Source organism: Xenopus laevis, chromosome 6L (genome assembly GCF_017654675.1).
Source record: "Xenopus laevis strain J_2021 chromosome 6L, Xenopus_laevis_v10.1, whole genome shotgun sequence".
NCBI classification, from domain to species: domain Eukaryota; kingdom Metazoa; phylum Chordata; class Amphibia; order Anura; family Pipidae; genus Xenopus; species Xenopus laevis.
This window is the reverse complement of record NC_054381.1, coordinates 115987609-116014351: the sequence shown is the minus strand read 5'-3', so window position 1 is coordinate 116014351 and position 26743 is coordinate 115987609. Positions and strand designations below refer to the sequence as shown.

General features: G+C 37.6%; 2 protein-coding genes across 3 annotated transcripts in view; one reads left to right on the top strand and one right to left on the bottom strand.

The window, feature by feature from the left end:
- Positions 1-966: 966 nt before the first annotated feature.
- Positions 967-12871, bottom strand: riok3.L (RIO kinase 3 L homeolog). Its single transcript, NM_001093576.1, is given in 13 exon segments — positions 967-1302; positions 3387-3494; positions 3721-3810; positions 3925-4005; positions 4559-4718; positions 5398-5580; positions 5727-5854; positions 6544-6687; positions 7159-7268; positions 8296-8403; positions 8500-8645; positions 9799-9920; positions 12526-12871. Coding segments are annotated over 13 exon segments (1527 nt in total). The 5' UTR covers positions 12565-12871; the 3' UTR covers positions 967-1194.
- Positions 12872-13075: 204 nt separating this feature from the next.
- tmem241.L (transmembrane protein 241 L homeolog) overlaps positions 13076-26743 on the top strand; it is a 51260-nt gene continuing 37592 nt past the window's right edge. The window contains 7 exon segments of one of the 2 annotated variants that reach the window (NM_001097753.1): positions 13284-13419; positions 15748-15794; positions 17312-17389; positions 20499-20580; positions 22761-22838; positions 23097-23122; positions 26547-26598. In NM_001097753.1, the coding sequence (NP_001091222.1) occupies positions 13348-13419; positions 15748-15794; positions 17312-17389; positions 20499-20580; positions 22761-22838; positions 23097-23122; positions 26547-26598 (435 nt within the window). In that variant the 5' untranslated portion in view covers positions 13284-13347. 2 annotated transcript variants of the gene reach the window in all.

The following is a 26743-nucleotide window of genomic DNA, read 5'->3' as shown; positions in this document are numbered from 1 at the left end:
CCTTTAAACCTGCAGGGAAATCTTTCAGCCTATGCATGGTCACCTTTAGTTAGTTCCAAACGTAACATACCAGAGATGCAAATGGGGAAAAGGGGTGCCCCTTACATACGAACTGCCCAAATAAACTGCAAAATGAAAGGAGATTTCAGCTTTGGGGGGGGGGGGCAGATTTAAACAGGACATTGACCTGTTTTGGATGTAACTTGTCCAGACAGATGAGGGCTGTAGTCTGCCAACTTAGTATGAGAACGCTTTATTTCTAATGGTGGTGCTGCAGAGATATATTGATTTACACTCACTTCCCATTGATTTAACTCACAGTGGAATACAGATCATGTAGATGAGCCGTCATAAGTGTATCTGAGTGACAAATGAATTCAACAGTCATCAATTTGGTAACCCTTTATTATTGTTTAAGCTTTAATTAAGAAATCCATATGGTAACTACAGCTCAAGCATTTGTCTATTCTACTTCCTATGATCACTTCAAACAATTAAACATACATTTGTCATAACTGCTTACAATTACTTCACGGGGACATCAGAGAGAATAATGTACATTTTCATTGAATTTAACAGATCCTCCTCCCTCACATGTTATATACAGACAGAAACGTGTAGCTTTCATCAGTAAACAAACTCGAGATTTAGCACTGCTGCATCATAGACTAAATAAACACGATTCATTATATTTGCTGAGCCTCAACTAGTGGTTTGAATACACAATATTTGTTAATATTCCTTTCACGAAGAACAATTAAGAAAAAAAAACCACTGGTTATGGCATTTGTGCTGCCAAGAAAACCTTTATTTTACAGACTTCCAGCACCAAACCAAATGTTATTTTGTTCAGCTCCAAACCAGCATTGATGGGTTTGGCTATTTTATGCAGACTATGAAATAGTGCTGCAGCAACATATGACGTTACTAAATGCAGTAACTTGTATCAAACTTTTTTTTTTTTTCTTTATAGAAGTACATTAAAATTGATGGCAATTGATTGTTTCAGTTTATTAGCAGTACAATCCCAGCAGCCGGTGTCAGGCCCCTCAGAGTGACACTTGTGTGTTCTTATTCAGCGCTTCCAATCTACACTGGGCTGGAGGTGAACAACCACTGCATCAGTGTTATAAGAATGCAGCAAGAGGTTTAACTCTTTTTTCGTTAGCTTTTAGCTCATTTATTCCATCAGGGTTATTTATCATAAATTCGGGGAGGGCCATCATCATCCTTCTGATATAAGGAAACTTTCTTTCCATGCATCTGCACATGATCTTCATTCACCTTCTCCAAGGCTTCAATCTAGACCACAAAAGATTACAATTAAAAGGAGGACAATAAAATAAATATACACAATTATAAAGTGTCACATGATAGGAGATATAGTAGGGGGGATACCCCATCACCATGCAACTTAAGTTTAATATTAAAGGGATACTGTCATGGGAAAACATGTTTTTTTCAAAACGCATCAGTTAATAGTGCTGCTCCAGCAGAATTCTGCACTGAAATCCATTTCTCAAAAGAGCAAACAGATTCTGTTATATTCAATTTTGAAATCTGACATGGGGCTAGACACATTGTCAATTTCCCAGCTGCCCCCAGTCATGTGACTTGTGCTCTGATAAACTTCAATCACTCTTTATTGCAAGTTGGAGTGATATCACCCCCTCCCTTTCCCCCCAGCAGCCTAACAGAACAATGGTAAGGTAACCAGATAACAGCTCCCTGGAAGATCTAAAAACAACACTCAATAGTAAAAGCCAAGTCCCACTGAGACTGATTCAGTTAGGAGAAAGTATTAAGTAGGAGAAATACTGCCAGAAAGTAATTCCATCCTAAAGTACAGGTACAAGTCACATGACTTGGAGCAGTTGGGAAACTGACAATATGTCTAGCCCCATGTCAGATTTCAAAACTGAATATAAAAAAATCTGTTTGCTCTTTTGAGAAATGGATTTCAGTGCAGAATTCTGCTGAAGCAGCACTAAGAACTGATGTATTTTGGGAAAAAACATGTTTTTCCATGACAGTATCCCTTTAAAAATAAAAAAAAAAAAACAGACCACCACACTGTCAGCTAATGGGTTCTTTAAGAGACAAAGAAACAGGTGCAGTGAAAAAAACTGCTGACATGTTCATTTCATCTAAAGCTTTCCATTCTATTTGTTTCCTTTCCGTCTCTTTTCCTCAAGAACTAATCATGAATAGAAAATAGAGATTTTTTTATATCTTAAATCAGTCCGTGCTATTATATTGTTCTCTCCTCAAATGCATCATTATCAAAGTAATACATTTCATATGTCAAAGTCAGAGAATGCAATGCAGAGATTGTCGGCAGCTCCATCTTGGCTGTCACTTTTAAAAAATGCCCCAACCAAGATGGCTGTCATGAGGAAACCACTGTTGAGCTCTACGCTGATACAGGAAATATGTAACTTTGGCAACTATGCAGTTCAGGAAGGGGTGGCCAATATAATGGGCCTTACAGAGAACATAGGGATAGTCATCTAAATATGTACCCAAGACACAATGAATGCCTAGTAATTTGTTTTCACAAATAAGATGTTTTTAGATAAATGCTTGTTAGCTCGCTTCCTTATTTGAACATTTGCTACTGAAAACAATTAATCCATGCGGTTTGCCAGAGCCACACTTGAAATATGCCGACATAAAGGAATCAGCCACTTAGTTAAGATGGGATCTGTCACACGATTAGGGTGTGATTTGGGACTGGAGAAAGGATTTATATTGAGGAATGCACAAGTAATTTAAATATAAACAGAAAATAAATAACTTGTTAAACAGATAAAACACCTGCTGAAGTTTAAAGTGGTGGTTCACCTTTAAAGTAACTTTTATTATTTTATAAAACATAAGCAACTTTTCAATTGGTTTTCATTATTTATAGTTTTGTAGTTTTTTGTCTTTTTCTTCTGACTATTTGCAGCTTTCAAATGGGCGTCGCTGACCCCTTCTAAAAAAACAAATGCTCTGTAAGGCTACAAATGTATTGTTACTTTTTATTACTGGTCCTTCTATTCAGGCCTCTCATTTTCATATTCCAGTCTCTTATTCAAATCAATGCATGGTTGCTAGGGTAATTTGGACCCTAGTAACCAGATTGCTTAAAATGAAAATTGAAGAGCTGCTGAATAAAAAGCTAAATAACTCAAAAACCTTCAATAATAAAAAATGAAAACAAATTATCTCAGCATATCCCTCTCTACATCATACTAAAAGTTATCTCAAAAGGTGAACAACCCCTTTAAAGATGGGTGTGCAAAAACAGAAAACATTCAACTGTGCCTTCATACATGCAGCCTGAAGAATGCAAAGGCAAAACAAATGCTACTTTTTTATTTACATCATTTTCATATAATTACCTCAGCCATGAAATCCACTTGATTATCAGAGGCAATATTCAAGCCAGACACAATGTTGAAAAGCTCCCGTGCATGAGGAGTCTCTGACACACCCGCCTTCTGGAAGAACTACAGACACAGGAAAGAAAACAAATGTGTCTAATTACAAGTTTGTGGAATGAAACCGGTTCCTTGCTCCAGTACATTAAATACAACATGTTGCCATTCAATTATCTGCGGCAACAAAAAATGGACTCGTTCCCCATCCTCAGCACTTCAGGTAAAAATGATTAGGTAAATCCCAGTTTCCTTCTGATGTAGAGAAATTGTATAAAAACCCAGTCAGCAAACATACCTGAGATACATTTCTGCAGTCCCTGTACAGAAATTCCAGGCCATGGGGGTGAGTAGGTTCAACAGACTGACTTACATCTATAAGCCACACCTGCAACATGAAAGGATTTTGGCATTTAGTAAGCTTCTGTGTAATACAGTACATTATTATTGTTATTATTATTATTATTATCTACTAACTCTGGAGCATGTCCTTAATATTTACCTTTCCATCATGCCACATCATGTTGTATTCACTCAGATCAGCATGAACGAGGTTACACTGGTCATAGAGCTGCTTCATCATCTGAAAATGGACAATTCTTACAGTTACAGCACATAGGGGTGCTTTGATTAAGCCCTCTACTTGATTTGTACAGGTATGGGATCCGTTATCCAGAATGCTTGGGACCTGGGCTTTTCCAGATAACAGATCTTTCCATAATTTGGATCATTATACCATAAGTCTACTAGAAAATCGTGTAAACATTAAATAAACCCAATAGGCTGGTTTTGCTTCCAATAAGGATTAATTATATCTTCGTTTGGATCAAGTACAAGCTACTGTTTTATTATTACAGAGAAAAAGGAAATCAATTCTAATGGAGTATATGGGAGATGGCCTTTCCATAATTCTGAGCTTTCTGGATAACGGGTTTCCCGATAACGGATCCCATATCTGTAGTGTCAGAAAGGATCATCAACTGGGATTTTCACAGCCTAAAGAATCTGTAAATGCCCCAAACAATTACTAGATACATTTTACAGCAAGGGCTGCTAAATCCCTTTCTAAGACCAGGCCAGGCCACCTAATTGTAGGGTCCTGGTGCACCAAAATGCATCTAAACGCAAACACTTACAGAAAGAACTTGATAATATGCCTGCTTTGACTCTTCCAACCCGAGCTTGGCTTCCTTCAGCGTGGGGGCAGGGAGTTGATCCTTTCCAATAAATGACATCACAAGAACATGTTTCTTCAACAAGACAACTTCTGGGCATGGAATGCCAGCTTTGTGCATTCTAATCACAAAGAAGAATTGATATTAATCCATATGAACAACAAAATATCCTAAACCCACAGAGTTTGTGTAACTATACAATTCAAGATTAACTGGCTGTGCAAACTACGGCTCCTTCAACTTTGTTTTTTGCTACCGATTAGCTGAAGAACATACAAACTAAATCTTAAAAATACTCCAAAACATTAAAGGAGAAAGAAAGCTACCGAAGCAGTTTAATGCCAATAGATTAGTCACAATAGTGCAAGCTATAACACTATATTTATTCTGCAGAATGCTTCACCATACTGGAGTAAACAGCTCTAGAAACTCTCTCTGTTTGTTTAGGCTAGTAGCAGCCATATTAGCTTGGTGTGACATCACTTCCTGCCTGAGTATCTACCAGCTTACTCATAGCTCTGGGCTCAGCTTACAGCAGTGAAGGGAGGAGGGGGGGGGGGAAGAGCAAACTGAGCATGCTCAAGCCCGGGGCAAGGAGGTTTAAGATGAAAACAGGAATTCTGATACAGAAGCCCATATATACACAATAGAAGAAAATAAATGTGGTGTTTCTTTTGACAGAGCAGCATTACTTTGAGGGTTTACTGGTGTATTTATATAGACTTTTCTGACTTAATTTTAACCTTTCCTTCTGCTTTAAAAATGTCAGTATACAGTAAGTTGCTGAACACCATAAATACCTTTTTAAATTGTGCATTTCCTTTTCAGCCCACATGCGAATGATTTTGCGCGGATTGAGTTTACTAAAACGATCTTTGAATCTGTAGTCGTCCTTGATGTATTTATCTCTGTTCTTGAACTCATTTAGAGTTGTTTTGAAGACCTTTAGGGCACATTCAGCAGGTATTTCTTGATCCTCCATACTATAAGCATAAAGAACACAACAATAAGTACTCAGAAAGCACACTTTCAATTTCTGGTGGCTAACCTATCAAGTATTTCAATTATCACATTAAATGACTGATTTAGAAGAAAGCTTATCGTAACTGCGGCAACCAAAAGCACATACCTTCCTCCGCTAGCATGAAACACAACAGACTCCTTTCCAGTGCTCACACAGCCATTAATTGTTTCCAGCACACCAGAGTTCACCATTTTATATAAGAGCAGCCTAGTTTTTGGATCCACTACTTTTTCCTGAAAATACAATTTAGCAATTTTCAACATTATATGATCAACTGTAGAATTTATCATCAAATATCATTTGTTTCTTAAAGGGGAAGTAGTCTAAAATAGACTAATGCTAGAAATTCTGTATTTTGTATACTAAACATAAACTTACTGCACCACAAATAAAGGAATAAGCAATGGCATTCAGTCTCTAAACGAGAACTAAACCCTAAAAATGTATGTGGCTACAAATGCCATATTTTATATACTGAACATGTTGCACAAGCCTAAAGTTTCAGCTTGTCAATAGCAGCAATGATCCAGGACTTCAAAGTTGTCACAGGGGGGCACCATCTTGGAAAGTGTCTGCAACACTCACATGCATTACAATAGTGGGATAGTTGCATAGTTTCTTTAGCACAAAGGGTGATAAAAAAATAAGTCTTTCCTTGATTTGCAGGAACATGTTGAAACTGAACACATATGTACCCCTTTTGCTAACAAGTTTATACTATTAAATATACAGGTTGCATTCAAAAAGGACAGCAGGATAATCTGTCAAAACTACTAGCTGGGGGGCCACTCTGAGAAATAACGCAGCAATTAACACAAAATGAACCTATCTTTACATTGATTACTCACAAATGGAACCTTTACCATTAGGAGATTGGATGTGGCAGTTATTTCAGGTTATAAAAGGAAAATAATTTACTTACAGCAGTAGAAACTTCCTTTTTATCATGCAGCCTAGCACTTTTACGCTGCTCGGAGATAGAATGCTGCTTCAAAGCATTGAAAACTTGGTTGGACAGCTTCAGGTCCATAAAAATTCCATCTCCAACCTGGAATTCTGGGGTAAACTGAAAAAGCAAATATCCTTCAGTGTTAAATTACTATTCTCACAATGATCATACTCATATATCAAATCATTGCTGTGGGATTTCATAATGTGAAAATATCAGATTCTCAAACAAATGTTCCTTTATTTTGTATCCAAAGGGACAATCAGGCCAACTCTGTAGTGTAAATGTATAAATCAACTGTTAAAGGGGATGTTAGTCACTTAATCCTACAATCCATGCGTGAATAATCACCAAGCTTGCGGAGTTGTGCATGACACCCATAGAAAATTGTGACATACTACACTAGGTTTTTGTTATTTGTTTTTTTGTGTAACCAAGTGGCATTGACCATTGTATAAAGTGTAAAACAGGTCTACGTTCAAATGCATAATCAATGTTTTTATACGGTGTGTTCGGTTCCAGATGTCGAATAAAATTTTTCATGATATTTGCTAATGAGACTTAAAAGGTTAAATTTTCAGTGCTTACATTTTCCATTCTTGCAGTGTTCTTCCTGCCGCACACCACCTCATCGTGTTTAGTTGTAATGTCTTTTCCCTTGCCAACAAATCCTTTTTTAGGGATTGGCACAGGTTTAGCTGGGAAATAAAAACTGGATTAGTAAGAAGACCATTTGATGATCTCAATATCTCCTCTGAGAGACAAGAGACAAAAAAAAAATTGCTGCGTAACATTTCCAAATGCTCCACCACATGGACTATTCACTGGATTAGTCAACTCCTGACAACTCCTTGGCATATTGAGTATATTGCTTTATTTGCCTAACTAAAAACTTAAATGGTCAGTAACACCAAATAAAATGGAAATTTGGTAAAGAATAAAATATATATCACATAAGATGCATTTTTTTTCTTACACAGGAGGATAAACAGCAGTCAATGCCATACATGGCTATCTAGAGAACAAAACCTCTCTGATATGATATAGAGGTATAGGACCTGTTATCCAGAATGCACGAGAGCTGGATTTTTCCGGATAACAGATCTTTCTGTAAATAAACCCAATAGGCTCGATTTGCTTCCAATAAAAAACGTGTTGCTCCACACTGTTTTTTTCTAGCAAATCCAGATAATACAGTTAAGAATAACCATTCTGATTCACAACCCTGTCAGCATCCGGTCAACCTGCTGCTGCTTTAGAATAACAGCCCCCTACTGTAGATAAGCAATATTTGATTGTATATGCAGGTATAACATCCATTATCCAGCAGACCGTTATTCACAAAGTTTCAAATTTAGGGAAGCTTTATTTAAAAAAAATAAAAAAAAAAGTAAAAATAAAACAGTACCTAATACTTTAATTTGCTTAAATACAAATTGGAGGCAGAACAATGCTTTTGGGTTTATTTAAATTATTGTAAGAATTGTAAGAATTCTGGGTAACAGGCCCCATACCTGTCCCATGTATGTAGCTAGCTGTGTGTTTCTAAACATTTAGCTAGAATATATGTTTGTGATTATGATATGTATAGTACATAACAGGGCATTAAAAGTAACAAGAAAGGTTCTCAAATGTTTTGAACAATCATTACAGTGTAAAATGATGTCTAAGCTCAAGCACACAAACAATACAATGAGATAAACAGTGAAGGCTACACTCCTCTACCTGCTTTGTATGGATCATGGCGAGTGTCTTGCCAATCCACTTCATCCTCTGAGCTGTCATTTTCTTCACTGGGATGAACCTTGCGATAGTTCTCAAATGAAATGGATACTAAGAACAAAAAAAAAAAAAAAAAATTTACCGGTATTTAGATTTCTTCTGATTTATCCATAACAGTATTTTCTCGTCTACTAAAACCGCTCCTACCTTTACTGTCACCATTAAACTTCTTCTCTTCTCTCAGAAGCTGGGCATCATATTCCTTGTCAAACTGTGTCTGCAGCATCTGAGCCAAGACTTCATCGCTCGACGTGTCAATATTATCAGCACTCAGGAAAGGACCATCTTCACGACTAGAAAAGGGGAGAGGCATCTTAACACTTTTAGCAACACAATAGCACTAGTCATTCACACAATGCACACCAATAGGATGGAAACCTTCTTAGAAAAAAAATTGGACTGATACTCTATAGAAATATTGTATTTGCAGATGCTGGACAGATCATTATATAGTGAATAAAGTACCCCCTCTTGTAAAATATAAGGATATTATAAGTTACCGAGGAGTTTCATGACCATATAAAAACACGAGGCCGAAGGACGAGTGTTTTTATACAGGTCATGGAACTCCGAGGTAACTTCTAATATCCTCATATTTTACAACTGGGGGTACTTTATTTATTATAATACACAAATTTTAGTGAGTCATGTGACAGAAATGACATCAGAACTCACCGTTTATAACTGATGACATCACTACTCACCGTTTATAAGGATATAATTTACAGGATATTCATGGCTTTTGTGTATTATAAATGTATACAAGGTACTTTGTCCTGTTGGTGATAATGACCCTTTACATGTTCTATGTCTGTTAAAGGGCGGTTCATCTTTAAGGTAACTTTTAATTATATTATAGAACGGCCAACTTTTCAATTGGTTTTCATTATTTGTTTCTTTTTTATAGTTTTGTAGTTATTTGCCTTTTTCTTCTGACTCTTTGCAGCTTTCAAATAAATGGGTGTCACTGACCCCATCTAAAAAGCAAATACTCTGTAATGCTACAAATGTATTGTTATTGCTACATTTTATTACTCATCTTTCACTTCAGGCCCTCTCCTATTCATATTCCAGTCTCTTATTCATATCAATTTATGATTGCTAGGGTAATTTGGACCCTTATAACCAGACTGCTTAAAAAAGCAAATTGAAGAGCTGCTGAATAAAAAAACTAAATAACTCAAAAACCATAAATAATAAAAAATGAAAATCAATTGCAAATTGTCTCAGAACATCACTCTCTACATCATACTAAAAGTTATCGCTAGATAGAGATATATATATATATATATATATATATATATATATATATATATATATATATATATATATATATATATATCTATCTATCGCTCTTTTGTGTACAATTATGGTTTGCTGCAAATATATCCACAACCTGAATGGCAACAGTGTAATGATTTAGATTGCATATAAAGTGTTACTTACAGAGCCTCCTCAGGAAAAACATGTCTTTCTTCTTCCAGCTGGAGTTCTCTGGCCAGTTCCTCGCTCATGACCTCTGCCAGAGAGCACTGGTCTGCAGGCTTTGCAGCAATGCCCCAAGGGCTCTGAAAATACAATTAATAGGCAATATTACATTATTGCACACTTACATTCCTTTCAGAGATATTAATGAAGAAATTTGATTTGTTAATACATGTATTTTTGACGAGTTCAATATACAGTTCTTGTGCTGAACATATTAATTGTGTTTCTTTTACTTAAAATATCCACATATTAAAGAATACAAGTTTACAGTAATTCTTGCACTAAACAGGGTAGAAACTGTAATTTAAACCACTAACACTTTCCAAATTTTTTGGTTCTTGTGAGCAACTGTGGCTATAGGATAAAGTAAACAATTTACCAGTCCTGAGGGGCCCTTTGTTTAATGAGCTCTTACCCATCCCATTGTTTATACAGAGCTTATTATCCCAAATTACAACAAATTATCCTTGATTGACAGGGATGGAGTAAATGGAAGACAGCACATATCCATTAGTTTTTTATAAATGCACCAGCCTGGGGAAAGAAGCACCACACTGTGATTCACTTGTCTCCATCTACAACTAAGGGGTGTATTGATTAACGCTGGAGAAAAAAACATCAGCAGTGATGTTACCCATAGCAACCAATCAGCAATTAGATTTGGAAGGTCACCTACAAGTTAGAAAGCAAAAATTTGATTGGTTGCTATAGGCAACATCACTGGTGATGTTTGTCTCCAATGTTAATAAATACGCCCCTTAGACTTGCATACTAGTGATGTGTGGGTCGAGTTTTAAAATTCATATTTTCATAATTTCTCCCCCCCCCTTTGAATTAAGCTTTCCTTGTCATTATATTAAAATGATAGGCAGAACACATTTAAAAGTCCTTAAATGTACTCGCTATGAAGCAAAGTGTATATAGGTGTATACTGCCCCTTTAATAACCCTTCCTTTGAAATATTAATACATGGACGGAGGGTTAACATGTTCTAGAATTGTTACATTGTCTTACAAAGATAAAAACACCAGGGATTCCAAGGAAGACAAAGTCACAAACACAAAAGAACACTTCCCTGAACTGTTGCAGCGCGTGAATAAAGAAAGACCCAAAGTAACTCAACAAGCCCCCTATGGAACCAGACTAATGGGAATAACTCTGGCCAATAACTCTTGTTTCTTTATTGGTGTCAATGATGTGCGTGCGACTTGTAAATGATATAATCAGGTAATTACAACAGGGAACAGAAGATTATACAGCCGTCTAGATGTGTCACTGCTGACTCACAGACTTTCCCCAATGTGTATTTATAGCATCAGCTAAAACTCTCAGCCAATCACAGGCCATAAAGCAGCAGCTCCAGTACTCGCTGCCAAACCTGAGCAATCAGGACTCTGAACAGTACGTGTGCATGTCACGCCCTTGCAATACGTATCCAGAGAATGATATATTATTACAATTAGAGGAGTTGTCTTATCAAATCTTAGCACTGCAGGGTGCATACGCCTGGAGATATGGTAACCATTCTGCACTACAAACACTCACACGAAATACTCCCCCTAATGTAAAATATAGGATAGTATAACTCCCGGACAAATTCCATGACCATATAAAAGCATGAGGCTGAAGGCTAATTTGAGGTGACTTCTAATATCCTCATATTTTCCAACAAGGGGTACTTTATCTATAAGAATACACAATTTTAATGAGTCATGTGAGAAAAGTGACATCACTAGTCCCCATTTAGAAGGGATGACATCACTAGTCCCCATTTAGAAGGGATGACATCACTAGTCCCCATTTAGAAGGGATGACATCACTAGTCCCCATTTAGAAGGGATGACATCACTAGTCCCCATTTAGAAGGGATGACATCACTAGTCCCCATTTAGAAGGGATGACATCACTAGTCCCCATTTAGAAGGGATGACATCACTAGTCCCCATTTAGAAGGGATGACATCACAAGTCCCCATTTAGAAGGGATGACATCACTAGTCACCATTTAGAAGGATATAATTTACAAGAGTCTGGGCTTTTGTGTATTATAGAGAGATCCCATTACAGGTAAAGGGTAATTATCTGGAAACCCATTTATCCAGAAAGCCCTGAATTATGGGAAGGCCATCCTCAACATATTTAACTTTACTCAAACTGATTTGATTTTTCTCTGTAATAATAAAACAGTAGCTTGTACTTGATCCCAACGAAGATAGAATGAATCCTTATTGGAGGCAAAACCAGCCTATGGGGTTTGTTTAAAGTTTATACAATTTCTGGTAGAATAAAAGGTATGGCGATAGAAATTGGAGAAAGATCGGTTATCCGGAAAACCCCAGCTCCAGAGGATACTAGATAATAGGTGCCATACGTGTAACCATACAGAGAAAGGAGCACATATAGAATCAGCCATAAAACAACAATGTAAATGGGGAATGAGAACCATAGGATTCTATACGGTTATACACTGAATACTTTCATGCTGCTTACGTTTTTACCTGTAGTTTTCTAATAATGAAACGTCCTTATTTGTTCACATACCAACAAGAAAGGCTTAAGGTTAGTCAGTTCGTAGGCAAATGGCTGCAGTACAGGTGTCATTGAACTACAACTCCCACAATTCCCCAGCAACCCTGCTATGAGTGAACTACCGCACCGGGCAAAGCGCTGAACCTGTAAAACTCACCGGCCGGGTTTCGGGTGCGATGATTCCACCTTGATCCATGTTCTCATTCAGTCTAGTGTGAGTGCCGGGGGAGAGAATGTTGGGAGCAGTACGAGGAGAAGGAGCTGCTGGGAGAATACTGTCAGTAATGAGGCTATAGGAGCTCTGAGTCGTCTCGGAACGTGCCCGGACTTGTCTACGTGCGGCTGACGTTGAAAGTAGACGGTGAATAGTCACTGCGATACACTGACCAAGGAAGAGCTACTTATATATATCCTGTAGTATAAAGAGAGTGGGTCTGACGGTCAGACTGAGAGTGACAGCTGAGAGGAATCAACACCGGCTCCGCAGAATCTGCGCTCTACTCAATGGCCGCCGCGGGTCTAAGTGAACGCGATGCATCTTGGGGGTCATGACATCACCTAGTAACTGGGCGGAAATGCGCAATAGAACTGTTGTCAGGGGAACAAAACAGAGAAGATGCTTTCTGATTGGCTGGAAAGCGCTAAACTTGGTGGAGCTACAGGAATAATGTACACGTATTAAATGATACAGTGCGTATTTCTAATGCTGCCATACGTATGTTTCTCATGTACAGTAACAACCAGAAGGGTCAAAAACAAGTGACAGTAACTGTCGCACAATTAGCGTGGCGGCGCTAACCAGCTGCCCAACCTCTGTAAAGGGGCGGGGCGTGCGCGGTGACAGCGCGTTGCTATTGGAGCAGATAAAGAGCTACGTGTCTGTGTCATGGCAGCTCCCAGTTGAGTTGTGTAGTTGTGAGCCGCTAAAAAGCAAGTTCGTGTGCGGGTGGCGGCAGGTCCGGAGGGGATGCGGTGACAGATGTATTTTAGGGGACCCGCCGTGGGTCTCACCTTCTGCTGCTTTTATTTGTCTTCCTATTTCACAAATAAGGTGAGCTCCGAGAATGTCACTTACCTGAGAATGCTGCTATTGTCATTTAGCTTGTAGGCTTTGGCTTATAGAAAGCCGCCACGTAAGGGATGTTGAACTAACACAGTGACAGTGAATGGGGGAGGCTCCTGACAGTCCCTTATTTGTACTTTCATTAAATTCATGTTATTTATCATATTATTGGCCTAATATCTGGCCAGCTATTTAGATTGGGCTGTTGCATTGCTTCCAGTCCTAAAGTCCAACACATATTGAGTCCGTTCATTATCCTTCTGTCTCTTAACGCTTCTCTCCCAGGGCTTTCTCCTTCTGCCCATGCTTCTTATCTAGCTGCAATTTACTAAGGGTGTTCCATGCTGTGAATACTGCGCACTTTAGTGTGGCCTTATCAATGCAAGAATAAGTTGCATGAACGGCAATGGTCACTGTGGGGTCGGCGCCCCTATTGTAGTGCCAAAAGCAGGGGTGGGGGAGCAGCCTGTGGGCAGTTAGGGCAATGATTTTCCCAACATGGCAGCATAATGCTCAGAGTATTCACTTATTGACTTTAAAGAACAAGTCTAAGCCAAGCCTTAGACCCAGGCTTGGCTGAACTCACAATTACAATTCTTATGCTCCTGTTGGTGATCTACAGTGCGAATGGGGAAAGACACCTGCAGACATTCTGATGTTCATCCATACAATAATATCCTATCAACTCAATTCATTGAAGAAAAAGGAAAAGTTATAGTGAGATAGCGTGAGTCCACACAGGAGATCCACCAGCCGGTGTGTCAGAAAGAAACCACTCTGGCCGTGGCAAAGAAACAGTCCAAAATAGTAGACACGGACTCCACCAGAAAAAGTATCCATCCATGTGGAAATCAATATATTAAAACTTGAACGGCTTTATTAAGTATTGCCAGGGGTGCTTCAACAATGAGGCGAACTGAGAATTTCACCTGAGGCGGCAGCGCCCTGCTAGGTACCAGGGCCCGCAAAAATTCCACTCCTGGAACTTTAAGAGCCGAATTTCCATTTTTCAAACCGGAAAAGAGCAAATTATGCTCTCTGTGCTAGTGTCCTGGCCCTCTCTGCCTCCCTCATGGACCCCCTGGTCCCCCTCCGGCGCAAAAAGGTGAGCGCACGGGGGAGGGAGGGCGGCAGCAACTGCAGGCTGCCTCAGGTGGCAGAGGGGCCAGGATCACCCCTGAGTATTGCATTAAAATCACACTAATAGCGGCAGGGGAATGTGCGCTCTGCACGTTTCGTGACTATTGTATCACTTCATCAGAATGAAACACGTGGAGCGCACATTCCCCTGCCCGCTATTAGTGTGATTATAATGCAATACTTGATAAAGCCGTTCAAGTTTAATATATTGGTTTCCACATGGATGGATACTTTTTCCGGTGGAGTCCGTATCTACTATTTTGGACTATCCACTCAATTCAGCCTTCTTTGAGGCCAAGCATAAGAACTATCATAAACAATAAAAAAAAAACAGCAAAAGCTAAACAAATCATCTTTCTGCTTAAAACAAACCATACTCCCCTTTTAATATAACATAGGGTTGCCACCTTTGCCAGCAGCAAAACCCTAATAAAGGAGGCAGGGCAGATAGCATTGGGGGTGTGGTAGTGATGTTGGGATGGGCATGATGACATCAGAGGAAGGCACAATGATGTCAGTGGGGTTATGACGCTGGGGCTGGGTTAGTGCATCACTTAGATGAAAATGGCTTGATTTAGAAAAACAATTTCTCATTTTTTATTGGACATTGGTCTTTTTTCAACCCAACTTAACTATGTAACTATGATTTGCTATTTTTTGTTTCTGTAATATTAATATAATAGTATATTGGCAAGTACTGTCCTTTTTCCTGTCAAGTATTTGTTCTTAATTGGTCCCCAAGGCTTCATCCTTTTCCTATGCAACAAGTAAATTATACTGCTACAATTGCGCAATCCTCACCTATACAAGACCTGGCTCCACTGGTGTTAAATTATCATAGTGCCCCATTACCCAAATAATAACTTACAGATTATTTTCTTAACCTTTCCAACTCTGTACCTACTACCTCATGTTTCTTGAAGCACTATTATAGTCTATGATTCAATCTTTACTCTAATGTGCCAGAGCCTGAAGCATGACTGCACTTATTATGGACTTATTTTGTCCATTGCATCTCACTTACATTGGTCTAAAGGACAGACCTTTGTCTGTTCATACTTGGCAGTATGACTTGATGTGGCTTTTTTTTTTTTTGTTTTTGTTTCTGGCAGTTTTCTTTTTGATGATTTTTTAAATGTAATCAATATGCTCCAACTTAACATATTTCTTTTACAGTATGTCTTGTCTGTCTTGAAATTCACATACCCCACTCTTTTCCAAGGGTAAGTACTTTTTAATTAGAATGCTGCTACAGAAAAAGGATTTTTAATGAAAAAAAAATCTAAATCTTTGTTTGGATTGCCATGTTAAGAATTTTAGTGACCAGAGAAATTGGGCAACCAAAATCCCAATAAAAGTTAACTTTATTCTACTTTTACATTGTTATTGGAGCTCAGTGAGTTTACAGGTATAGGATTGTTTATTTGGAAAGTTCCAAATTAGGGGAAGGCCTTTTTGCATGTAGTCCGTTTGAAGCAAATAATTCTAATTCCAATTTTTTAATGATTTATTTTTTTTCTTTAATAATTAAACAGTATCTTGTACTTGATGACAGCTAAGCTGAATAAATCCTGTTGGATCTATTTAATTTGTAAATATTTTTTTATTAGACTTAAAGGGCAACTGTCACACAAAAAATGTTTCCAGCACCACAGGTGCGAGCCTACACTCCAGTTGGGGGAAACAATGGTGTTTTTTCAAAAGAATGCCCCTTGACTGCTCTAGGGCGCCTGCAACATGAGGGAGCTACCAATGCCAGTGGCCTTGCTGTGGCACAGAGAATAGCCTATAACCGGCAAGAGGCATTCTGGAGTGCAGGCATTATTAGCTCACACCTCCTGTGGCGGTATTTTTTTTTCGGGATACAGGTGCTCGTTAAGGTGTTGCAATTCAAATCATGGAAAAGATATGAATCACTTTCTTTTTCTTAAAGGGTTGGTTCACCTTCAAGTTAACTTTTAGTATTTTATAAAATGGATAATTCTAAGCAATTTTTCAATTGGTCTTAATTATTTATTTACCTATGATTAAGGGATAACTCCCGAAACGCGTAAGGTGTTACCAGCAGTATCTCCAATAAACCCCAGTTTCAGAAGTGCCGTCTGCTTCCTGAGTCTTTAATTATTTATTTGTTATATTTTTTAAATTATTTGCCCTTCTTCTGACTCTTTTTAGCTTTCAAATGGGGGTCACTGACCCCATCTAATAACAAATGCTCTGTAAGGCTACAAATAAGTTGTTATTGCTACTTTTTATTACTCATTGTTCTATTGAGGTCCTCTGCTATTCAAATTACAGTCTTTTATTCAAATCAGAGCATGGTTGCTAGGGTTATTTGGACCATCGCAACCAGATGGCTGAAATTGCAAACTGGAGAGATGCTAAATCACTCTAAACCCACAAATAATAAAAAAATGAAAGCCAATTACAAATTGTCTCAGAATATCCCTCTCTGCATCATACTAAAAGTTTGTGTAAATGTGAACAACCCCTTTAAGTGGTACTGCCCCTTTAAGATGCAATGAATCTATAGTAATGTTTTAGTCTGGCAGAAATAAAATAAATCCTTAAAGGCTTAACGGGATATGGGTACATTTCCTTTGTTTTATTTCTAAATTAGGCTTGTGATTGTCTTCATAAAACACATGCTTTGTGTTTTTGGTTACACAATTTATGGTTTAATCCTTGAACTTGTCCTTTACTGTAGTCATGTTAAATACATTTGTAATTTTCCTGGCAGGTGGCAGACCTTAGTGGGTGGGCTTATCCTTCACATATGTTGGAAAGTGGGCTGGTTGGAAATTAACTGCAATTCCAGGTAATGTTGTCCTTCTTTTTTTGCCCGAGAGGCACTGGACTTTACATATAGACAATATTTTGTTTCTCTCTACTTTTCTTTTTTTTTTAACAATTCGTGTTTATTTAGTTTCAAATGTACACATTTAACAACATCTCACTGATCAGTATACGTTGTACAATGAACAATATAGTATGAAATGCCAGCAATAAACATAAACAAATCAACTTTTGCAGTGTCCGTTATTTACAAGTTCTACATGCATACCCTAGACCAATAATACTGGTACACCATTCAATTTAAGATAAATTACCCTTAGTGTGTTAGGAGTCTTGAGCAACTTCCAGGTCCAACCATATTGCCCATATTTTGTCAAATTTCTGGGGGCAGCCCCTCCTAAGGTATGTTAATCTGTAATAAGGAATTGCTTTTTCGATCAGGTTCTCCCATGTTGTCTCTCTACTTTTCTACTAGAGTATATCAATAAAATGGTAGCCCAGTTACTTCAAGGGACCCAGATGCTTCTGCATTTATGTACAACATACACGCTAGTGCAAATAGAAAAAATATATTTTCAGGAGAGTGAACAGAGTTCCCCTTCTCTAATATTCAAAACTACAGTAATTGTTTACTCTGACATTTACACCAGTTAGACTTTGCACTGTCATTAACCCTCAAAGATTAGCCATACTTCATGTGCTGATAAGTGACTTAACCATTTACTGCAGACAAGAACTTCAGAAACATCACTTCCACGTACTATTAATAATGCTTAGTTTGATTTTCTTTCACAGCTCCTCTTCATTTCCTAGTTTTTCTAATCATACAGGCTTTGATGCTAAAAAAATATAACAACTGAAAGATCCTACCTGGGATAATTGGTCAGAAACAGGCTTTGGCCACCTTAAGAAATAATTAAAGGGCAGATTTATTAAGGTTGTTAAACTTCACTGATTCAAGTTTTTTTTCTTAAATTAGAAACTATTGGAATTGTGAGTTTATTCAAGTTGGTTCATGGTTTGAAAAAAGCTCATATAACTCTAAAATTCAACCTTTGATAAATAACCCCAACCTGTACCTGCAGGTACTTTATGCTCAAGGGGAAAAATCAGGGGCCCCAGCCCTTAGGAACTTTTTTTCCAAAACAAAGTTAAAGATATCATACTGGTATTGAGTGGTTCATATTTTATCTGTTTAGATGTAATTATACAAAGTGTAATGCTGTATTTTTCCTTTAAAAACACTTTCTTAATTTGTCACTAGAGGGCAGTGCATGGTAGAGAGGAGTGGAATACAAAAACCTACATAGAGCTCTGAAAGGGCATTGCTGGTAATAAATATTATGAAGTAGCTGTGAATGTTGGCAAAAAAATAGGCGCAGAAACATGATCCTTAGCAGGCCTTTCTTGCAAGAGAAGCCTTAACGTGCACATGGATTCTGGAGTGTTCTAATAAAAACAATCCTGCTTGACCATTATTGCAAGACTCTTCATACTTTTTTCATGAAAAGGCATTTTTCCCTCTGGCCTATGTCTGGTGTTATTATATGCATTATCAGTTAAAAAAAATGCAGCATATATAACTTGGATATATTGGCATAAAGTTCTATAACAGATGGGCAGACATGGTCTTAAAAGGGTGGTTAAGTTAACTTTAAGTATGTTATAGAATGGCCAGTTCTATTGGCCATCGTCATTTTTCAATTGGCCATCGTTATTTTTATTTTTGTTTGTATAGATTTTAGATAATGTGCCTTCTTTTGGCTATTTCTAACTTACAAATGGGGATCACTGACCCCATCTAAAAAAAAATGTTCTGCAAGGCTATAAATGTATTTATTGCTACTTTTTATTTGGGCCCTCTTCTATTCATATTCCATTCTCTTATTCAATTAGTGCATAGAAATAATTGCTAGGGCAATTTGGACCCTATCACTCAGTCGCTGCCTAGCATTATATATATATATATATATATATATATATATATATATATATATATATATCTTCTATATATATCCTGACGACGGTTCAGAGAGAACCGAAACGCATTGATGTGGGGTAGATTGTAATACTCCAATAAAAGCCTTTTTTCACAATACCCGTGAGTGCTCTTAACTATTCTATATATATATATATATATATATATATATATATATATATATATATATATATATATATATATATATATATATATATATATATATATATATATATATATATATATATATATATATATATATATACACATCGCGTTTACTAAATAAAAACTCGCCCACGTTCTAGTCATTCCTGTAGGATTTTTGGAAGTGTACTGTATTTATCAAATAGTGAGTTCTAACTTTCACCCATTGGTAAATGCATACCTCCCAACTGTCTCTTTTTTTCGGAGGGACAATCCCTCTTGACAGCTCAACCTGCAGTCCCTCATTTGTACTGGAAAGTCCCTATTTTCTCTGCACTGAACAGCCAGAAATTGGCTTTTAGCAGAGAACACAGAGCAACTAACCGGTGCAAATAAGATACTTTGTAACAATTTTGAGACACAAAAAAAACTGTTTAGATAAGGAGAAATATTTTCAAACTTTCATAACCTGCCAAATTTTGTAACATGAACTTGATAATTAGGGGTTGTGGCCACAGAAAGGGGTGTGGTCAAAATATTTTGCTGTTCTACGTGCGAAAAAATTTTTGTCCCTCTTTTTACTTCCAAAATGTTGGGAGGTATGTAAATGTGCTTCTAAAAATCCCATAGGAATGAATAGAACATGGGTGAGTTATTTATTAATATATAAATTCACATTTAGATAAATCTTCCCCTTAGATGTGAGGCTGTATCCTGCTTATCTATGAAACTTTACATAAGGGGACCCCTAAAATTTGAATGTTTATGGAGTCATCTGCACACTCTACCAAGCAATAGTTAAGCTTGGCATGAATCAAAGTGTTTCAGCAGTACAAGATTGCATTTTAATTACTGCATATCTGTTTCATAATAATTTGGCAGACAACAAGGTTTTTACCTCATAAGCGTAGGTGGAGTAAATGTAACACAGATACAGATAGGATTGGAATATGTTTGTCGTTAATATTGCCAAATATATCTGCTCATTTACGCCTTATTTTTGTGGCAGATCAGATGTTGTACTGTGGCTGCCTGGATGTGCACTCTTTGTTGGAATTATTTATGCTGGTTCCAGGGCACTGTCAAGGCTGGTAAGTAACCTGAGTGAAGTAAGTTCTTGCATCTTGTTCATTAAATAATAATGCAGGTATGGCATCTCTTACCCGGAAACCAAAATGCAGAAAGCTACAAATTATGGTAAGATCTCAAAGAGTGCATATTAAGCAAATCATTCTTATTTCTTAAAACACCTTTTTCTCTGCATATGTCATCTTACAGCAGCCCTTCTGGCATTTGCCAGAACTCATAGATTGCCGGTCCAGGCCTGGTGATGAATGACATAGATAATTAGGCATAAACATATTATTTCAACACATAGTTGTTACAATTTAATACATGTAGAATACGTTACCTTTTAAAGTTTTCAGTTTATTTTGCTAGATATACAGTTAGGCAATAAATCTTTGGACAGAGACTACTTTCTAATTTTGGTTCTGTACATTACCACAACAAATTTTAAGTGAAACCGCTCAGACTTTAATTCATTGGGTTGAACAAAAAGATTGCATAAACATGTGAAGAACTAAAACCTTTTTTCTCTTTTTTTTTTTAACACAACCCCTTCATTTCAGGGCCTCAAAAGCAATTGGACAATTGCCTCAAAGGCTATTTCATGGCCAGGTGTGGGCAATTCCCTTGTTATTTCATTATTAATGAAGCGGATAAAAGCCCTGGAGTTGATTTGAGGGGGGTGCTTGTATGTGGAAGATTTTGCTGTGAACAGACAACATGCAGTCAAAGGAGCTCTCCATGCAAGTGAAACAAGTCATCATTAAGCTGCAAAAACAGAAAAACCCATCCAAGAAATTGCTACAATATTAGGAGTGGCAAAATCTACATTTTGGTACATTCTGAGAAAGAAAGAAAGAAAGCACTGGTCAATTCAGCAATGCAAAAAGACCTGGACGTCCATGGAAGACAGCAATCGTGGATGATCGCAGAATCATTTCCACGGTGAAGAGAAACCCCCTTCACAACAGCTAAACAAGTGAACAACACTCTCCAGGAGGTAGGCATATTGATATCCAAGTCTACCGTTAAGAGAAGACTGCATGAAAGTTAATACAGAGGGTGCTTTGCAAGGTGCAAGCCACTCATAAGCATCAAGAATAGAAAGGCTAGATTGGACTTTGCTAAAAAAAAAAAAAAAAAATCTAAACAAGCCAGCACAGTTCTGGAAAAACATTCTTTGGATAGATGAAACCAAGATCAACCTCTACTAGAATGATGGCAAGAAAAAAAATATGGAGAAGGCATGGAACAGCTCATGATCCAAAGCATACCACATCTCTATAAAACATGGTGGAGGCAGTGTGATGGCTTGGGCGTGCATGGCTGCCAGTGGCACTGGGACACTAGTGTTTATCCATGATGTGACACAGGACCGAAGCAGCCGAATGAATTCTGAGGTGTTCAGAGACACTGTCTGCTCAAATCCAGCTAAATGCAGTCAAATTGATTTGGAGGTGTTTCACAATGACCCAAAATATACAGCCAAAGCAACCCAGGAGTTTATTAAGCAAAGAAGTGAAATATTCTTGAATGGCCAAGTCAGTGACCTGATCTGAACCCAATTGAGCATGCATTTCACTTGTTGAAGACTAAACTTCAGACAGACAGGCCCACAAACAAACAGCAACTGAAAGCCGTTGCAGTAAAGGCCTGGCAGAGCATAAAAAAGGAGGAAACCCAGAATCTTGTGATGTTCCAGACTTCAGGCTGTCATTGCCAGCAAAGGGTTTTCAAACAAGTATTAGAAATTAACATTTTATTTTCTGTTTTTTAATTTGTCCAATTACTTTTGAGCCCCTGAAATGAGGTGACAGAAAAAGCTTTAGTTCCTCACATTTTTGTGCAATCGTTTTGTTCAACCCACTGAGTTAAAGCTGAAAGTCTGCAGTTCAACTGCATCTGAGTTGTTTTGTTTAAAACGAATTCTGGTAATGCACAGAACCAAAATTAGAATAAAGTTGTCTCTATCCAAAGATTTATGGGCCTAACTGTACATAGTAACATAGTAAGCTAGGTTAAAAAGACCTGCATCCATGAAGTTCAACCTTTTAAGCATATAAAACCTGCGTAACTGCTAGTTGATCAAGAGGAAGGCTAAAATAAAACCATGAAGCCTTTCAGAGGGGGCTTCCATACAATTTAAATTTTATACTAAAAGCAAATAAAGTATATAATGATATTTTTGACTTATTTCCTTCAGCCCATCCCAGTGTTCTTCACCTTGCACAATGCAGCCGAAGTTGTGAGCTATGGATTTCAGAGACTGCTATTCAGAGAGGTAGGACGGGATCAGCCCACTTATACTGGATTTGCATTCACTTGTTATGTCTCTCTCATATATTATTGTTGTTTCACCACTACAGGCAGTCTCCCTGCAGGTTTCAGAGGTTGTTTTGGGTTTTATTAAAATTAAATTAATAATCGTAAATATTTTTTAGCCCAACCCTTTTATAGACTACAAAAGTACCCTGCAGTGGTTTACAGAAAAGAGTTGCAAATTGATTTGTAAATAAAGCTATTTTTCTTTCCATTTTAGAAATGTCCTTATTCAAAGATTTTCAGGTATGTTATATGCAATTTGTTGTTTCAGTAATGTTTTAAAGGCTTCCTCATTAATTGCTGCTTGTTTACAGCACATAGTTTCCATTTTTATAAGTGTATTCTGCCAAGTTCACAAACCACCATTACTCTTCTACACCTTGTCCTACTCTGTCTAAATCTGTCTAATGTTCAGTTGAATTACAGCAACTGTGTTTGTAAGTTGGCCATGCTATACAGTGGTGAGTGGAGTTGGTGATGCAAGAAAGGAACAGGGTAGATTATATATGGTTATTTCAGTTCAAAAATTTCACTTTGGAGACTCGGGTGCCACTGGTTAAAATATTTGTGTAGAGACCTAGTCGGAGACTGGCTTGGAAACAGACAAGAATTAGGCTTAAAGAACAGTATGGATTTACTGAAGGTAGGTGCTGGAATAAAAGTACAACATGGCAAGGAATGGAGACACTACAAGGCTCAGCACAGCAAGGGTGAATACAACAAAGTCTAGTATTCCGTCCACAAGTCAGGACAGGCAAGGGTCAATACTGGAAAATAACAGGAACAAAGAAGCAGGAGCTCCTACCATGGGCAGAGTGACGAGCAGGAATGGGACCAACAAACTGGCGAACAACATTGTGGCATCACTGGATTTTAAATGTTTGAATTTCGTACGACAATCACCATAATTTCCATAAAACAGTTTACATTAAAAATGTGGTAAACCTCATAAACCAGTTGGCTAAAATCTGTGCTTCTTTTTGTAAGAGTCATATGTGCATGTCTGCCAAACAAATCTAAAACAAAGCAGATGGTGTTTAGTAGCTGACCTGTTCTGAAAATAAAGCCATTGAGTCAAATGTTTTTATGTTTGTCTGATTTGACAACCAACATGTATTGGCTTCCTTTCTTGCAAGCTGGAACAAATGAATATATAAGTATCTAAAGTGTGAACTACATTCAAAGTAAAACTTCTGCTTGGGTGTAGGGATACTCCAGTTCCATAATTCTTGTATCCTGAAATTGTGGAAAACCAATCCACCACAAAAAATGGCAGAATACTAAAAGAAATCTGACCCTTAATTTGCATATTGAAATTTGAGGAAAAATATTTTACGAAAAAGTTGTCCTATAACAACACTATTGCTGAGCCAATATCATTGAGTCATATTGAGTCAGTGGTTCCCAAACTATATATATCTCTCTCTCTCTCACAAATACAGTAGAACCACCATTTTACATTTTTCAGGGGACCATAAAAATGTAAAATGGGGTTTCTACTGTATTGTACAATCATGTTTGTCATATTGACACTGATGTGGTTGCTTCAGTACAACAGACCTTTTGTAGGTACAACTTGTCAGTAGAATCCCATTCTGTAGCTCTGGAGCTGTTGCAGAGCAACCTCTTGAAAACCTCTTCAACTTGTTGGCTTGCATTAATATGGATAGCTGGGAGTGCTCAGGCTTAGTTTGGCTATTCCTATTTGTTCTAAATTCAGAATAGTTTAACTTTTTTTCCAGTAATAACCATGCATATGAGCCAAATACCGAGAAATGGAGTTGATGCTGTGTGAGTTTTATTGATGGAAAATGCCATTTGCAATGGAACAGATTCTGTGATAAGAGGCAGATCCCACTATTGGGAAATACAGATGAACAAACCGCTGTTTCCTTGTTTAGGAAAGTAGGATTAGTCACAGCGCTTAGTTATACTATTCAGTGTTTGGGCACCAGCATTCTCAGTGCAATGTGCGTCTTCACAGCCTTTCCATAAACTGACTTATGTCTTGGGTGAGAGTCCTACCCCTCTTCCACTCTTAGCTAACAATAAATATTTAGATGATCCTTTACATTATTCGAGACAGTGTTTAAACAAATGCTGTAGGAGATTACAAACACACAGTAAGCTGCGTGTCTGTTTATGAATAATGGAGTGGAATAGTTATGCAATATTTTCTGCTTTACTGTTTTTCAAAGGACTGTTGTGTATCATTGTATTGTGTACCCTATTTTAAACGTGCAAATGAATTGTCACTACAGATAAAACAGATGTTATATTGATTAACTATGGCACTTGTTTCTTCTGTAGAAAAGGAACATGTTTAAAATATTTGTTGTCGGCTTACTACCATATCATCACTGGTACTACCATAAAGTATATCAAAGAGATTTGATTTGACATTATCACTACGTCTATATAAATCCTAGTGTTGCTCATCTCTTCTAATGGAGGTGGCACCCCTTAGCCTGTATCAATCTCTGGCACGACAGGGCAATGTTTTTATAGGCTGGAGCTTTATTTACATTTGTCCCCCAGCCCATCAGAAGATTGTACCACCCCTAAGCGCACAGTCACTCAAGTTGCTCCTCTTGAAACTGCTTTAGTAACAGGTGAGCTGGGGGGAACAGTGGGCAACAGTACGGTTTAGAATAGGCATAGCAACATCTTCCTAGTATAATCTATATATAAGTTCAGCTGTGTTATGAAAAGTTTGTTCCTGGACTGTCATAGAGAGAAAAGGCCATGCTTGTTTAAAGGGACATATACCTTTCCATAATACATCATGTAAATTGCTTACTGTATCTTTTTGAGAACTTTTACAATTCTCATTGCTTTTTGCAATTGACAGCACTTCGTGCTACGCTAAGGGGCCTATTTATCATAAGTGGAGTAAAACATTACAGGTGATGTTGCCCAGAGAAATTAGATTTCCACAGTTAGAAAACCAAAGCAACGAATGTAATGTTTCACTTCACTTTTTACACAGCATGATAAAGAGGCTCCTAGATTTGCCAAACGCATTGATGTGTTTTTAGCATTTTTAGTAAATATTTCTCGTCTCATTGGTATTTTATACATGTATAAAATCCAGAGTGTTTCTCTCTTAATAGGCAATTGTCTCCAATTTACTTCCATGCCAAGTACTATTTCATTCTCACTCCCCTTATTTTGCCTTTATTTTCTACCCTATGTCCCCCCCCCCCCCAAATACTTTAGTTGTCCTGTTGCACTATTCAGAATTCAAAAAAGTGGGTGGTTAGGCCCAGGCCCGGACTGGCAATCTGTGGGTTCTGGCAAATGACAGAGGGGCTGCTATAAGGTGCCATAGAAAGATAATATTTAGTGGGCTGGTAGGAGCTGATTGGGCCTCTATGTACCTGAAATGCCAGGGCCTATTTTAATTCTCAGTCCGGACCTATGATAGGCCTGTTTGCTTGGGCATTTTGTTTCTGTGCTGGGCTACTTTAGCATGTAAATCAGATCAAACCATAGAGAAGGCAGAGGCTCCAATGCTTCAGCAGCATCCGACTTTTGCTAAAAAAGCTGCAGCATTTGAGCATCCGTTTAAGTGCGACTTCTGGAACTTGCATTTTAGCAGTGGTGACCATGATACTAATGCACCAAAATATATATCTATTTTTTTTTTCTTCTCACCCCTTCTCAGTATCTTTTTGCTGCTGCTTTCTGCTGGGTGCCTTCCATTACATGATCCCCAGGTAAGTTATACTTAAAAGGATTTCAACATTTACAATATTTACTGCAGTATTTATGGATAGAGCAATATACCAGTGTTCTTAATATAGTGGGCATGGAGTATGCAGTTATATAAGGTATTCATTCATACATGCAGGTATATGCCAG